Raw genomic sequence first — 15,537 nt, forward strand, 5'->3', positions numbered from 1 at the left:
TTCTACTGTATCCTATAGGGTCGCCACAAGTCAGAACCACCTAGACAGCAACAGGCTTGGTTTATCTGGGGTTGTCAATGGAGCCCTGGTGGCTCCGCTGGTTAAAAGCTCAGCTGCTAACCGAAAGGTCGGCAGTTTGACTCCACCAGCCACTCCTTGGAAGCTCTACGGGGCAGTTCTACCCTGTCCTGTGGGGTCAGCTATAAGTCATCACTGACTTGATGAGAACTGGTTTAATGGGGTTGTCAATAAAATTCCATTACTAGTATACATCTCATAATTTATAACCAATTTGTGGACCAAAGCAAAATAAAGCACTTTTAAAAATAAGAAACCCAAGCTAAAAGTGTTCTTTATAAATTACTGAAGTGTGAAATTAGCTTTAAGATTCTAAGCTGTGAAGGCACGTTTTACCTGTTTATGCAATTAGCACTGTTCACTGAAGTTTTATTGATAATATCGATACGGCAAAAGAAAATACTCCTTCATCCTTAAATTTAAAATCTAAAGACTCATATCTACAAATGCTGAAGAACAAGGCACTTCAGCCCCAAATGGGAACACCGTAAATTAATCTGGTAGAACAAGACAAAAGCCGTACACACCTTGCTTACTGTATAATCAAATAATTGTGTTACCGAAGTTGATTAAGTAAGAAATACATTTAACTTTTTCATCTTAAAGCAAGGAATACTCAGGCTGAAGGACAGCATCTTAAAAAGTCTGCTTGAGGGCAATTAAACAGAACTCAAATGGCCTTTATGTCCATAATTTTAAGATTTGTTTTTGTTAGGTGCCGTCCAGTTGGTTCCGACTCATGGTGCCCATATCTACCACAGAATGAACACTGCCCCGTCTTGGGCCATTCTCACAATCTCCATTTTACATATAAGGTAATTTTAAGACATTTGTGTATAAAATGGAAGTTATTTTTTATAAATAGCTATATTAAGAATAAAATAAAAAATAGGAATTGTCGCTAAATCAAGATGAGTTGATTTACACATGAGAAACGGACACTATCAAATATACAAATGGATTTTCATTCCTAGGTAATTGAAAACTTGGATTTACTAGGAAGAAGTCTAAGGACAAACTCTCTCTACCAGTAGGTAGAAAAAATCCAAATGAAGAGAAGAAAATTCTTGGGCTTACGTAATTTTATATTTAGAGAGAACCCTGATTCCTACTTGTAAGTGTGCAAACTGAAATCTAATGAAGGCCATACATACAAAGTTCATGGGAGTTAAAAAACGATCACTGGAAAATAATTATTTCAAGGAGAGAGGGAAGGACACAAAGTTAGAAGGAAACTTTACTTCAGCTGGCCCCCATTCTCTCCCTTAATTATGAATGGAGAAGTAGGCTTAAGAACAAATAAGTCAATTTTCTTTCTCTTGCCTGGTCACAAATACTTCAGGATGTTTTACCTGGCTACCCCACCCCAGGCCCCTAGCTCCCATCTATCCTTCTGCAAAATCCATAATAGCTCGGGGATACACCCAAAGGGTTATCTGGTGAATGCTCCTCTTCATATGGTTTATAAGACGGTTTGTGCTTCAATCCCTTTTTCAAAGAGGATGTAAGAAGTCCTAGACTTCTATTCTGAACGTCTACCTTATGCCTCTTATCCTGAAATCCACCTGGCAGGTTATATATTCTACTCTACTATTACCACGACTACTACCATCATTATGAGTATAGTATTATTACCTCTATTACCAACTAACATTTAGTGAGCACTTACTACACACCAGGCTAGGTGCTTTACATGGACTACCTCATTTCATCCCCATAACAACACTATGAGGTAATACCGTTGTCAGTTAAGAGCTTTAGAAAGTTACTTGCCCAAAGCCACAGGGCTTGGTCAATGGCAGAATAAACATTCGAACCTAGGAATTATGATTCCAGAGCTGCACTGTGTTTATTTTATTTGTAATTCTTCTTTTTTTAAGAGAAAAAAAAAATTCCTTTAATAAAATGATCCAAACTACCTACTGTGCATAGCTCTAGGAAATAATGTAATGAAATGGTGTTTCATTATGTTTATTTTATTTGCAATTCTTTTTTTTAAGAAAAAAAAAAAAAAAAACTTCCTATAATAAAATGATCCAAACTATCTACTGTGCATAAAACCAAAAAAACCACACCCAGTGCTGTCGAGTCGATTCCGACTCATAGAGACCCTATAGGACAGAGTACAACTTGCCCCATAGAGTTTCCAAGGAGCACCTGGCAGATTCGAACAGCCGACCCTTTGGTTAGCAGCCGTAGCACTTAACCACTATACCACCAGGATTTCCATTAAAAAAAAAAAGGAAATAATGTAATGAAATGGCATTTTCATTTTAAACATCATAAATCTATGCATAGCTCACTGGTTCACAACCTCAAATCACTGTCCAAATAAAGGGTCTATTAAAGGCTGATAAAGGTTTCTCTAGAAAAAAACTGCTACCAAAATTTTCATCCCGTGAAGTAATAGAAAGCCTCTTTGATTAAGTCAGAGACTCAAGAGGGGTTAGCTTCAAGAAAAATGAAAACATGTTCCCTCAAAAACCTGTACACAAATGTTCATGGCAGCATTATTCATAATACCAAGAAAGTAGAAACAACCTAAATGTCCATTCACCGAGGAACAGGTAAATAAAATGCACCATTATCCAAACAATGGGGTATTGGTCAGCGGTAAACAGGAGTGAAGTACTCACACAGGCCACAGCATCAACGGACCTACGGTAACTGCCAGTGGGCAGGGGGCTTCCTCTGGGGAAGGGAAAATGTTCCAAAATGTGGTGGTGCGTGCCTAACTCTGGGAATATACTAAATATACCTTCAACTATGTATTTTAAGTGGGTGAACTGCACAGTATATGAATTCTACCTCAATAAAGCTATTAAAAAATGAAAGTCCTTTAAAATGTTTTTTGGTAAGCATTCCAGGGTTTCTACTCGATCATATTTTAAAGCAACTTTCCCTTGAATTTTCCGGCTTCAATCCACTTTTCTAGCATAGTTCACATCTCACATGTATTTGCCTAAGCCACAGCCCAGGAATAACTATAACACAGGAAAAAAAAAAAAAAAAATTGGCTCAAGATTCAAATGGAAAAATCATTTTTTTAAGTGTTAGGTATCAAAATTTTTATAATTTGAAACTGCTTAAGAGCAGACAGTAAATTTACTAAGAACAACAGACACATTTTGACAAAGATCTATATGATATTCTTTAGCATTTTGGTTTTAATATTAGTAACTACAGTTATTTAATATTCTTCCCAAAAGAAAGACTGACTGTAATTTGTGGAATATATTCCTGTGTAATAAAGAATTTGGCGGACCTTTCTGCGTCCCCAGTTTGATAACCTCTGAACTACTGGAATTTCGCAAGTGACTGGAATGTCTTTGTTATTAATGGTGCCCCCCCACCCCACCCTGGCCTACACTTGATAGTTGATACCAACAAAGGTGACTCATGGTGAGGCCTTCCACAGCTTATATTAAGGAGATGACTCAAAATGGGGGGCTAGCCGCCAGAAACACCAACCATGGGATTAGAGGCTTGGAGCTTTGGGACGCTTGCTATCCTGACCTCCAAGGAGGGAAGGTGGCTAGAGTTTTGAGTTCAACCACGTGGCAAATGATTCACACAATCCTGCCTTCATAATGAAGTGTCAATAAAAACTCTGGACACCAAAGCTCAGGTGAGATTCCCTGGCCGATAATACTCTTTGAGTATTGTAACACCTCAATTCCAAGAGTGTAATTCATCCCTGGGGACCCTCCCAGACCTTGCCCTATAAGTTTCTCTGGGTGGTTCTGATTTGTATCCTTTTGGATTACAAAGCTGTAAAAAGGGGACGTAGCACTTCCCTGAGTTCTGTGGGTCGTTCTAGTGAATTATGCAACCTGAGGGTGGTTGTGGAAACCTCTGAGTTAGCTGTCAGCGCATCAGAAGTGAGGGCAACCCTGGGGAGGCAGGGCTGTGGAAGACCGTGTCTTCATATTGCAGCTGAGCAAACTCATAATTTTTGTATCACATGAACCCTTAAAACTTTAGAAAAATATTTCAAGGAATATAATACGAAGACAATTACTAAAACACTTTAGGTCTTCTAATACATTTTCTACAAACGTACCATCTGTACACTTTTTTCCAATTCCTGGGGAATTGCAAATGTAGATGAAGGAGCCTGAGTAAGAGGCCACGCACCAGCCTAAGCAGAAAAAGGGTAAAAAGATCAACATCATCTAACTCGAAAATAAATATTTAAAAAATGATACAAGAACTAAAACATCTTTTTTCCCCTCCCTCAAAATTTTGATAAAACCCATCAGCATCACTATCATGGAATATTTGATTCCAAATGTAACTTTGGAAGACACAATCAATTAACTGAAAAAAATCTAATCCGACATCCATTTATTAATCCTTTGTATCAGAGTATGTGAAATGATTAGGATATGCCCACAATAAAACACATATTCATACCTGCAGAACATATATTTGGAAACTAATTCCCAAATCTATTACTGTGTCTTGGTTTTTGATAAAATTGCTGAACTTATTGTTGAGATCAGCACTGACACTCATATCTGTATACATCCGATGTAGCTTGCTGGTAAACTCATAACCACAGGCTTGCTGTTAAAAAAATAAAAAAAAAGGGCGTTTTGTTTTGTTTTAAAAATCATCTAGAAAGAAAAAAGGATAAGCCATACTGGATTAGTAAGAATCGCTTACTACTGCATTTAAATGCCCTCCCTCTGTATCTACACCTAAAACCAAAAAACCCCATTGCTGTTGAATCAATTCTGACTCACAGCAACCCAACAGGGCAAAGTGTACCTCAAGGGGTTGTGCAAAACAAATTCCTTTCTTTTTAAAGGCCACTAAATAAGTAAATAAAAACATAATTATGATACAATATCTCTTTAAAACACAAGCTTTTATTCCTCAGCATGGTAAAGGGCATTTGTACAGGGCCAATAGCCAACATCGTCCTAGATGGAGAGAGCCTGGAGGCATTCCCCTTGGGATCCGGGACCAGACAAAGATACCCTTTGTCATCATTCTTGTTCAGCATTGTGCTGGAGGTCCTAGCCAGAGCAATTAGGCTAGATAAAGAATTGAGGGGCATCCAGATTGGCAAGGAACAAGTAAGCGTGTCTCTATTTGCAGATGACGTGATCTTGTACACAGAGGGCCCTGGGGAATCCTAAAGAAGACTACTGGAACTAGTGGAAGAGTTCAGCAGAGTGTCAGGGTGCAAGATGGACATGCAAAGATCAGTTGGATTCCTCTACACCAACAGGGGGAACATTGAGGGGGAGGTCACCAGGTCGATGCCATTTGTAGTAGCTCCCAAGAAGATAAAATACTTAGGAATAAGTCTTGTCATGGATGTAGGAGACTTACACAAAGAAAAATACAAAACACTTCTGCAAGAACCAGGTGAGACTTGCATGGGTGGAAGGACATGCCTTGCTCATGAATGGGAGGACTTAACACTGTAAAGGTGTCTATTCTACCAGAAGCTATCTATAGATACAATGCAATTCCAACCCAAATTCCAATAACATTTTTTGATGAGATGGAGAAACAGATCCCCTATTTCGTATGGAAGGGAAACAGGCCCCGGATTGGCCAAAGCATTGCTGAGAAAGAGGAACAAAGCGGGAGGCCTCACTCTACCTGATTTTAGAACCTATTATACTGCCACAGCAGTCAAAACAGCCTGGTGCTGGTGCAATGACAGATAAATATGCCGATGGAACAGAATTGGAGTCCAGGCATAAATCCATCCACATATCAGCAGCTGACATTTGACAAGGGCCCCAAATCAGTTGAGTGGGGAAAAGACAGTCTTTTTAACAGGTGGTATTGCATAGCTGGATATCCATCTGCAAAAAAATGAAACGGGACCCATGCCTCACATCATGCACAATGATGAACTCAGAATGGATCAAAGGCCTAAATATAAAATCTGTAATGATGATGATCATGGAAGAAAAAAGAGAGACAACGTTAGGAGCCCTGATGGGTGGCACAAACGGTATACAAAACATTGCTAACAATGCAAAGAAAAAACTAGATAACTGGGAGCTCCTATGCTCATCCAAAGACTTCACCAAGAGAGTGAAAAGATTACCTACAGACTGGGAAAAAGCCTTTAGCTTTGACATTTCTGATCAGCACCTGATCTCTAAAATCTACATGATACTGCAAAAACTCAACTACAAAAAGACAAATAACCCAATTAAAAAATGGGCAAAAGATATGAACAGACCCTTCACTAAAGAAGACATTCAGGTAGCTAACAGCTATGTGGGGAAATGCTCACAATCATTAGCCATTAAAAAAAAAAAAAAATTTTTTTTTTTTTTTTTAGCCATTAGAGACATGCACATCAAAACTACAATGAGATTCCATCTCACTCCAACAAGGCTGGCATTAATCCAAAAAACACAAAATAATAAATGTCGTAGAGGTTGTAGAGAGGCTGGAACACTTTTACACTGCTGGTGGGAATGTAAAATGCTACAACCGCTTTGGAAATCGATTTGGTGCTTCCTTAAAAAGCTAGAAATAGAGCTACTATACAATCCAGCAATCCCACTCCTCGGAATATATCCTAGAGAAATAAGAGCCTTTACACACACAGATATATGAACACCCATGTTCAGTGCAGCACTGTTTACAATAGCAAAAAGATGGAAGCAACCAAGGTGCCCATCGATGGATGAATGGATAAATAAATTATGGTATATTCACACAATGGAATACTAGGCATCGATAAAGAACAGTAGTGAATTTGTGAAACATTTCATAACATGGAGGAACCTGGAAGGCATTATGCTGAGTGAAATTAGTCCATTGCAAAAGGACAAATATTGTATTAAGACGGCTATTATAAGAACTCGAGAAATAGTTTAAAAAGAGAAGAGAATATTCTTTGATGGTTATGAGAGGGGGCTGGGAGGGAGAGGATTATTCACTAATTAGATAAGAACTCCTTTAGGTGAAGGGAAAGACAACACACAATACAGGCAAGGTCAGCACAACTGGACTAAACCAAAAGCAAAGAAGTTTCCTGAACAAACTGAATGCTTCGAAGGCCAGCATAGCAGGGGCAGGGGTTTGGGAACCATGGTTTCAGGGAATACCTCAGTCAATGGGCATAATAAAATCTACTAAGAAAACATTCTGCATTCCATTTTGGAGAGCGGCATCTGGGGTCTTAAATGCTAGCAAGCAGCCATCTAAGATGCATCAATTGGTCTCAACCCTCCTGCACCAAAAGAGAATGAAAAACACCAAGGACACAAGGTAATTACGAGCCCAGGAGCCAAAAAGGGCCACATAAACCAGAGACTACATCATCCAGAGACCAGGAGAACTAGATGGTGTCTGGCTACAACCAATGACTGCCCGGACAGGGAACACAACAGAGAACCCCTGAGCAGGAGAGCAGTGGGATGCAGACCCCAAATTCTCATAAGACCAGACTTAATGGTCTGACTGAGACTGGAAGGACCCCGGTGGTCATGGCCCCCAGACCTTCTGTTGGCCCAGGACAGGGACCATTCCCGAAGCCAACTCTTCAGACAGGGATCGGACTGGACAGTGGGAGAGAAAAAGACGCTGGTGAAGAATGAGCTTCTTAGATCGAGTAGACACTTGAGACTATGTTGGCATCTCCTATTTAGAGGGAGATGAGAGGGCAGTGGGGGTTAGAAGCTGGTGGGATGGACATGAAAATAGAGAGTGGAGGGAAGGAGCGGGCTATCTCATTAGGGGGAGAGCAATTAGGAGTATACAGCAAGGTGTATATACATTTTTGTATGCGAGACTGACTTGATTTGTAAGCTTTCACTTAAAGCACAATAAAAATAATTAAAAAAAAAAAACACAAGCTTTTCTATAAATTCTTATATCTCATTTCAACACTGCAAAATGCTCTGTTATTATATGTAAGATACTTTAATATTTAGTGTGAAATACACATGAAAAGTTACTAGGAATACTCTGAGTAGTCAATAAAAAAAGGAAAGCACTTGGGCATATTTTTAACATCATCTACTGAGTGATGACAAATCTTTTTCTTTGGAGAAATTATTTCAACCTGTCATCACGAGGTCAAAATTCTGAATCTCTAATCTCAGGATATAAAAGGCTTTGTGTTCTGTTAACATTACTTTCAAAGTTTTTTTAAACAAAGTAAATTGTCGGTATGTTTAAGAAGGGATACACGCCATATGCAATGTCTACAGGAAAAGTTTAACTCCTGAGTAACTCAGGACAAATATAAATCAATCATTGTTGTCTCATCTGTCTGCAAGTTGAATGATATAGAAATGAACTGAAATCCAACTGTACTCCAAAACTTGCTACTTAAAGGAATACTTCAGGTTTATTCATCTACAAGTGATGTAACTCTTTTTTTAAAGTAACTAATGACTATCTTGTGGATCTTTCTATATTAATATATAGATGGGTTTTGTCTTTTTAACACACTATTTGCATATCCCACTGTATGAATATACCCTTATACATTTAACTAGTCCCTGTTAATGGATTATGTCCTGTTATTACAGATAATGCTATAATCAATGTCTTTGTGTACTACTGAAATAATTTCTGGGTGAGACATTACTGGATCAAAGGCTTACATTACCTTTAACTTATTGATCATGGCTTCTTCAGAATCCATAGACATCGATAACCCATGAATTAAACGTTTTGCCAGCATTCTTGCGTAGAACTACATTTAAAAAAAAATTTTTTTAAGATTACTTCCTGTCTGATTTAAAGTTCCAAAATAAATCAAAGCTGACTAAAATACAAATAAAACTTTTCTATTCATAGCTTACCTTTTGAAAAACGTCCTTATCATCAATATATTTGAAAACGGTAATAAAGCTCGTAAGCTTGTCTTCTACTTCATTCTCAGTCATCCCTTTTGCTGATTTCTTTAGTAAATTGTCACAGTACTTAGCAAGCTCAAAAAGAAATTGATAACAAGTCTCATAAAGGGCCCTTATGTACATATCATGTCTCAAAGGAGGCAAATTAGCAATAAAATAAAGTGAAGATCAATGGACAAAGTCTTTGCTGTCCTAAAACTTGTTTAAAAAATATGAACATAAACTAAAGACCTTTAAAAGTATGCGTCACAGAACAATTTTTTTTCAAAAAAACTAAAACATGTCGAACGTGAGACTATGTGGGCAGCCCCTGTCCAGATGGGAGATGAGGGGGCAGAGGGGGTCAGAAGCAGGCCAAAATGACACAAAAAGAGAGTGTGGCGAGAAGGAGTGTGCTGTCTCATTATGGGAAGTGCAACTAGGAGTATATAGGAAGGTGTATATAAATTTTTGTATGAGAGACTGACTTGATTTGTAAACTTTCACTTAAAGCACAATAAAAATTAAAAAAAGAAAAATAGCTGAGGAAAAAAAACTATAAACATGTCGAATATCAAATCAACATTTATGGACTAGTAATAAAAAAGCACTGGTATCAAGTTCCTAAAAGAGCATCTAAGTGAATTTCGAGCAGTTATGTAATTTTTTGACACTAAACAATTACTTTTTCTCACTCTTATAACAACCTTGCAAAAGTTTCCTTTAAAGGTTACTAAAAATTTAGAATCAGATTTCCTTTAGACATCAGATATGACAAGATTTCCATTAGGAGTAACGCAAATAAATTATTTCAAAGCAAACACATTAAAAAACCGAAACTTCATAAAATGGAATGTTTTCTTACTTAGCTATTACTTAAGGAAAGACTGTGGTATATGGCCTTTGCATTTCTTAAATAAAAGCCAAATTATATATGTTGCAGACAATCACTTTTATTTTTAGTAATTTAATTTGGCCTATTTTTCTGAGAATGCTGAAAAAAATCAATTTGATGTTCTCTTCAGTTTTTATTCTCTAATAAGACTTTCCAAAAGGTTATTTTTAAGCAACCATTAAACTTACCAGTTCAGGTGCTTTGCAAACAGACTTGGGTTCTCTGTAATTTACTACCGATGTAAGGGCCTAAATAGAAAACAGGCCAGTAATTAGCCACCAGCAATAGGGTAAAAGTACCGCTGGTTCAATACACACTGTAATCTCTATGTTCAAAAAACACCACACCACAAAAAACCTGGCATTTCAGTGGTAGTTTGTTAATAGCGTTTCCTTATCCAACTTAGGGTAAACTCGAAATGGATTCCTTATGATAAAAAAACCAAACCCGCCGCTATCGAGTTGAGTCTGACTCACAGTGACACTGTAGGGCAGAGCAGAACTACCCTACAGGGTTTCCGAAGCTGTAATCTTTACAGAAGCAGAATGCCACACCTTTCTCCCGAGGAGCAGCTGATGGGTTCGAACCACCGACATCTGGTTGGCAGCCGAGCACTACCAGGGCACCTTTCCTCATAATAATTACATAATAATTATATATTTTATTCCTACTGAAAGATATTCTTTATAACTCACTACTAAAATCTGAACACAGATAAGATTACTTTCACCTTATAACAACCTTTTAAGCAAATTTCCTTTAAAGAATATCAAAATTTGGGTTTATAAAAATACAGTAAAACCTGCAAAGGCTGGAACCTGTGTAAGGCAGAAACCTGTCCGAGAAGGAAAACTCAAATATTTTCCACAAACAATGATAAAAAAGTGCTAAGACTCCACCCCGTCAAAGGCAGAAAACTTGTGAGAGCCAGAAAAACACTGCAGTCCTATAGAGTTTCAGCTCTCAACAGTTTCACTGGAATATTTTTTTTTTGTTTTAAATATTATTCAATATAGCCCAAGTACCCAGGTACTATATTCCAAAGGAAAAAATAAATACTAAGGAATATTAAAATTATCCATGTACTTTTTAGACAGTATTAGTTTATTAGCAACAATTCCCCTTACGTAACATAATCATGGGAGTTCAAAAACATTTAATTTAACCCTTCCATTAGTAATTTAAAAGTTGTTAATCATTTCTATTTTAACTTCCACAGTGAAATTAGTTACCGGAGGTTGATCTCCATAACTGGATCAGAAATCTCATAACTAGAGGCCCTAATTCTGAAACTGCCTAAGAATGACGATGACAAACAATGATGATGAAAAAAAGAGAATAAATGACTATAAAAAATGAACATTACCTTATCCAGTGCACTCATAAAGTGCTGATCACCGTTTAAAACAGTGTTGATAAGTTGAATGAATTTACCGTGTACCTCCAAAACTGACTCCACAAAGAGTGTTGGCATCTAAAAATTTGAGATACAAAGTAAAAAAATCACATTTTAAGAAGTTCAAGGAGAAAATCACACTTACTAAAGGTTTGTTTAATTAATAGTAAAGGTAAATTAACAGTAAAGGTAAACAGTAAATGTTTTAGCTAAGATGGTGTTAAAAATTTTAATGCTGACATTGAAATGAGCTTGCCATTCAACACCAAAAATGCAGGATGGTGTAGGTTCCCCTGCCAGGAAACTCTCCAAAAACACACTTCTCTCTTCTGTTGGACTACCATCACTTAAGGGTAAGAAGACACCATCTCTGAACTATCACCTTCATAGAGGGCTGTATACCCAAAAACTGTCTTCAAAGCCCCTGATGGCTGAAGGAGACATGAGAGCTAAAGAGCCAGTATCTGTCAGAATATAGGCCCCCAGAGCTGGGCGGTAACAAACGATGCCTCACAGCTCAGAAGGAAGAAATACCTACTACTGCAAAAATAAGTTTTCCCTCTTAATGAAGATAACTATGAAGAATTCTACCTGAGACTTAACTAAGTCAGCTAAAATCATGTGAGTCTCTGACAAATGCATTACTGTTTTTCTTGTATTTCCATCTCCCAGCCCTTGACACCAAACTCTACACCACTATGCCTAATGTCATTCAACACCCTGAACCTACAGACCAAATGATATAAACTAATAAACCAAATAAACAATACAAACTAATAGGCCTAAATAATATAAATAGTTCTATGAAATGGAAAATGTATGCATTTATTGTGGCATGACATAAAAACTAAGAATATACAATAAATTATTTGCCAGAAAAACAAATAAATCTACAACTAAGGTTATCAGCTCTTAATTAAAGCTTCTGAGCAATGTTGTCTACACACACGTTACTATGTTAAGGTGAAGGGCAAATATTCTTCTTTAGAAAGGTACAGATGGAATACTCATGTCATATCTATCTTATTCATCAGCCATCACCAGTTAACAAGATGGTAATGACAGGGACACACTTTGACAGGAAAGACACCTCGCTGCAAACACTTATTTGACTGGTAGGCTACTCTTGAGAAAGATGGGTATTAGGAACACAAAGGTCACTGTTTTAGATATTTTAGATAGCAAACAAATATACATAGGGAAGGTTGTTTTAATCTAAATTTGCTTCATGGACAATCAAATTCAGAGACTATGTAAAGAAAAAAGTTTCAAATTGTATTACCACCAATTAACGTCATTACATCAACAACTAATTAAGTACTAATGCCAGCTATGAAGAAATTTATTTATTGAGAAACAGCCAACATATTTTTCTGTGAGAAGTGAGTTAACAATTGCTAAGTGAACACATCAACATGGCTTAAGAAGAAGTCCATTTCATCCAACGATTTTCTAATAATTTGATAATTATGAGACCAACAGACTCTAGGCTTAAAATGATTTTAATAAAAATGAGCGATCTGTTGGTATGGCAAAACTATGTAATTTTTTTCTTTCATATTATAAAACTGTGAAGTCAAAAGAAAAACTCCATAATAAATCTGATTAAGAGAAAAAATTTCCAGTTCCTTATAACTCACATTTTCCTGAGTAAGATTACTGGTTGCTCTGAGGCCCTCATCATGGATATGATTTTGCAGCTCCTGAATCATATGAGGTAAACCAGTGGACACAGCGCGAAGTAAGACATACATATTTGCCATGTCTGGGGGGGGAAAAATTATTAACGTCCCAAATATTTCAAAAAATATTTTTAATTTACTTTATTAGGTAATATGTGGTTCAACATGCAGAAGTACAGAACAGTAAATACAGTGCCCCCACACCCTTGTCTCCCGGTCACCTAGTCCCGCTCCACACAGGAAAGCAATGTTGTTGTGGTTTAATATCTTTCCGAAATGTTGTATGCCCTTTCAAGCAAATAAACATATTCTTTCTTTTGCCCCTTTTTACACAAATAGTATATAGTGTATCTTATGTATTACTTGCAGTTGCAGAACACTTATTTTAACATAGAGATCTTTTTATGTCAATGCATAAAGAATTTGCACATATTTTACAACTCCATTATATGGCTATAGTACAACTACTTAACATTCAATGGAAATTTAAGCTGTTTCCAATCTCTTGGTATTACAAACAATGTTCCAATTCATAATTTGTATGCTGGCAAGAATATGTGTATTATAACCCCCTACAAGTGGAACTGCTGTGACAAAGTTTAATCTTGTAGATAGATCTTTCTGAACAGCACTCCCAACACCCAGGAGCTCCCTTTTCCAACAATGTGATCTTTGCCACTGGGAGAGGTGAAAATGATGTCTCAGTGTAGTGGTTTTCATTTTAAACTTTACTGACATATAGCACACATACAGGAAAGTGTGGAAATCGTTAAGTGTGTATATCAATGAATTATCACAAGTGAACACACCCATGGAATCACCGCCCAGAGTATGAAACAGAACATTACCTATGCCCTAGAAGTCCCCTTCACGCCTCCTCCCAATCACTAGGTACGCCTCTTGCTCCTCTGCAAAGGTAACCACTATCATGACTACTAAACCACAGATCAGTTTTACAGGTTTTTGAACTCTATGTAAATGGAATCATACAACATGTATTCTTTCATGACTGGTTTCTTTTGTTCAACATTAAGTTATAAGGTTCATCCACATTGTTGTTAGGTGCCATGAGTTGGTTACAACTCATAGTGACCTTTTGTACAACAGAATGAAACACTGCCCAGTCCTGTGCCACCCTTACAATCCTTGCTATGTTGTGCCCATTGTTGCGGCCACGGTGTCAGTCCATCTCATTGAGGGTCTTCCTCTTCTTTGCTGATCCTCTCTACCAAACATGATATTATCCTACAGGGACTGGTCCCTCCTGACATGGCCAAAGTATGTGAGACAAAGTCTCTCCGTTCTCACCTCTCAGGAGCATTCTGACTGTACTTCTTCCAAGACAGAGCTGTTCATTCTTCTGGCAGTCCATGGTATATTCAATATTCTTCATCCACACCGTAATTCAAAGGTGCCAATTCTCCTTCAGTCTCCTTTATTCATTGTCCAGCTTTCATATGCATGAGGCGATCAAAAATGCCATGGGCTTGGGTCAGGCACACCTTAGTTCTCAAAGTGACATCTTTGCTTTTCAACACTTTAAAAGAGGTCTTTTGAAGCAGATCTGCCCAATGCAATATGCTGTTCGATTTCTCGACTGCAGCTTCCATGGGCACTGATTATGGATCCAAGTAAAACGAAATCCTTCATAATCTTTTCTCTGTTTATCACAGTGCTGCTTATTACTCCAGGTGTGAGGATTTTCATTTTCTTTATGTTGAGGTGTAATCCATACCGAAGGCTGAAGTCTCTGATCTTCATCATTAAGTGCTTCAAGTCCTCTTCGCTTTCATTAAGCAAGGTTGTGTCATCTGCATATGGCAGGTTGTTAATGAGTCTTTCTTCAATCTTGATGCCGCATTCTTCTGCATATAGTCCATATGTTCTATGTAGCTATAATTTGTTCATTTCCATTTCCATGAATATACCATGCTTTCTCCATTCTACATTATTGGACATTTGGGCTGTTTCCAGTTTGGGGCTATTACATGCTGCTATGAACATTCTAGTATGTATCTTTTTTTTGCATATGTGCACACATTTTGGGCAGCAGGTTATGTACTCAGGAGTGAAATTGCTAGGTCACAAGAAGTCGTTATGAGTAAGACTGAGCATCTCTCTTCATATACTTAAAATCTGTTTTTGCCCTTTTTTTTCCTCTACTAAGAATTATTAATGTATTAAGAAAATTAGCTCTTCTGATATAAAAATGTATAAACACATTTGCCCAGTTTTTTTTTTTACTTTAAAATATACTCTGAAAATACACTTTTCCAAAGTATATTGTTATCAAGGAAACCCTGGTGGCATAGTGGTTAAGTGCTATGGCTGCTAACCAGGAGGTCAGCAGTTCAAATCCGCAGGTGCTCCTTGGAAACTCTATCGGGCAGTTCTACTCTGTCTTACAGGGTCGCTATAAGCTGGGATCGACTCAACACCAGTGGGTATTGTTATCAAACAATATCATTAATATATAACAGACAAGTGAAATTTTGCTGTAGAACATTCAAAGCGTTTGCAGCAGTACATCAACAGGGAATGACCAGAGGTTCAAGCGGATTCAGAAGAGAATGTGGAACAAGGGATATCACTGCTAATGACAGATCAGTTTTGGCTATGTGGATCATAACAAATTATGGATAATATTATGAAGAA

The 15,537-nt window shown here is 37.4% G+C and overlaps 1 protein-coding gene across 2 annotated transcripts in view; it reads right to left on the reverse strand.

The window, feature by feature from the left end:
* Window positions 1-15,537, reverse strand: part of CUL2 (cullin 2) — a 131,610-nt gene that overhangs the window by 19,674 nt on the left and 96,399 nt on the right. For both annotated transcript variants that reach the window (XM_049885023.1, XM_049885022.1), the window contains exons 10-16: window positions 12,841-12,965; window positions 11,171-11,278; window positions 9,993-10,052; window positions 8,877-9,005; window positions 8,681-8,767; window positions 4,495-4,647; window positions 4,142-4,219 (exon numbers count right to left, since the gene is read on the reverse strand). In XM_049885023.1, the coding sequence (XP_049740980.1) occupies window positions 4,142-4,219; window positions 4,495-4,647; window positions 8,681-8,767; window positions 8,877-9,005; window positions 9,993-10,052; window positions 11,171-11,278; window positions 12,841-12,965 (740 nt within the window). The remainder of the gene's footprint in view (window positions 1-4,141; window positions 4,220-4,494; window positions 4,648-8,680; window positions 8,768-8,876; window positions 9,006-9,992; window positions 10,053-11,170; window positions 11,279-12,840; window positions 12,966-15,537) is intronic.

The sequence above is a fragment of the Elephas maximus genome, chromosome 4 (genome assembly GCF_024166365.1).
Source record: "Elephas maximus indicus isolate mEleMax1 chromosome 4, mEleMax1 primary haplotype, whole genome shotgun sequence".
NCBI classification, from domain to species: Eukaryota; Metazoa; Chordata; class Mammalia; order Proboscidea; family Elephantidae; genus Elephas; species Elephas maximus.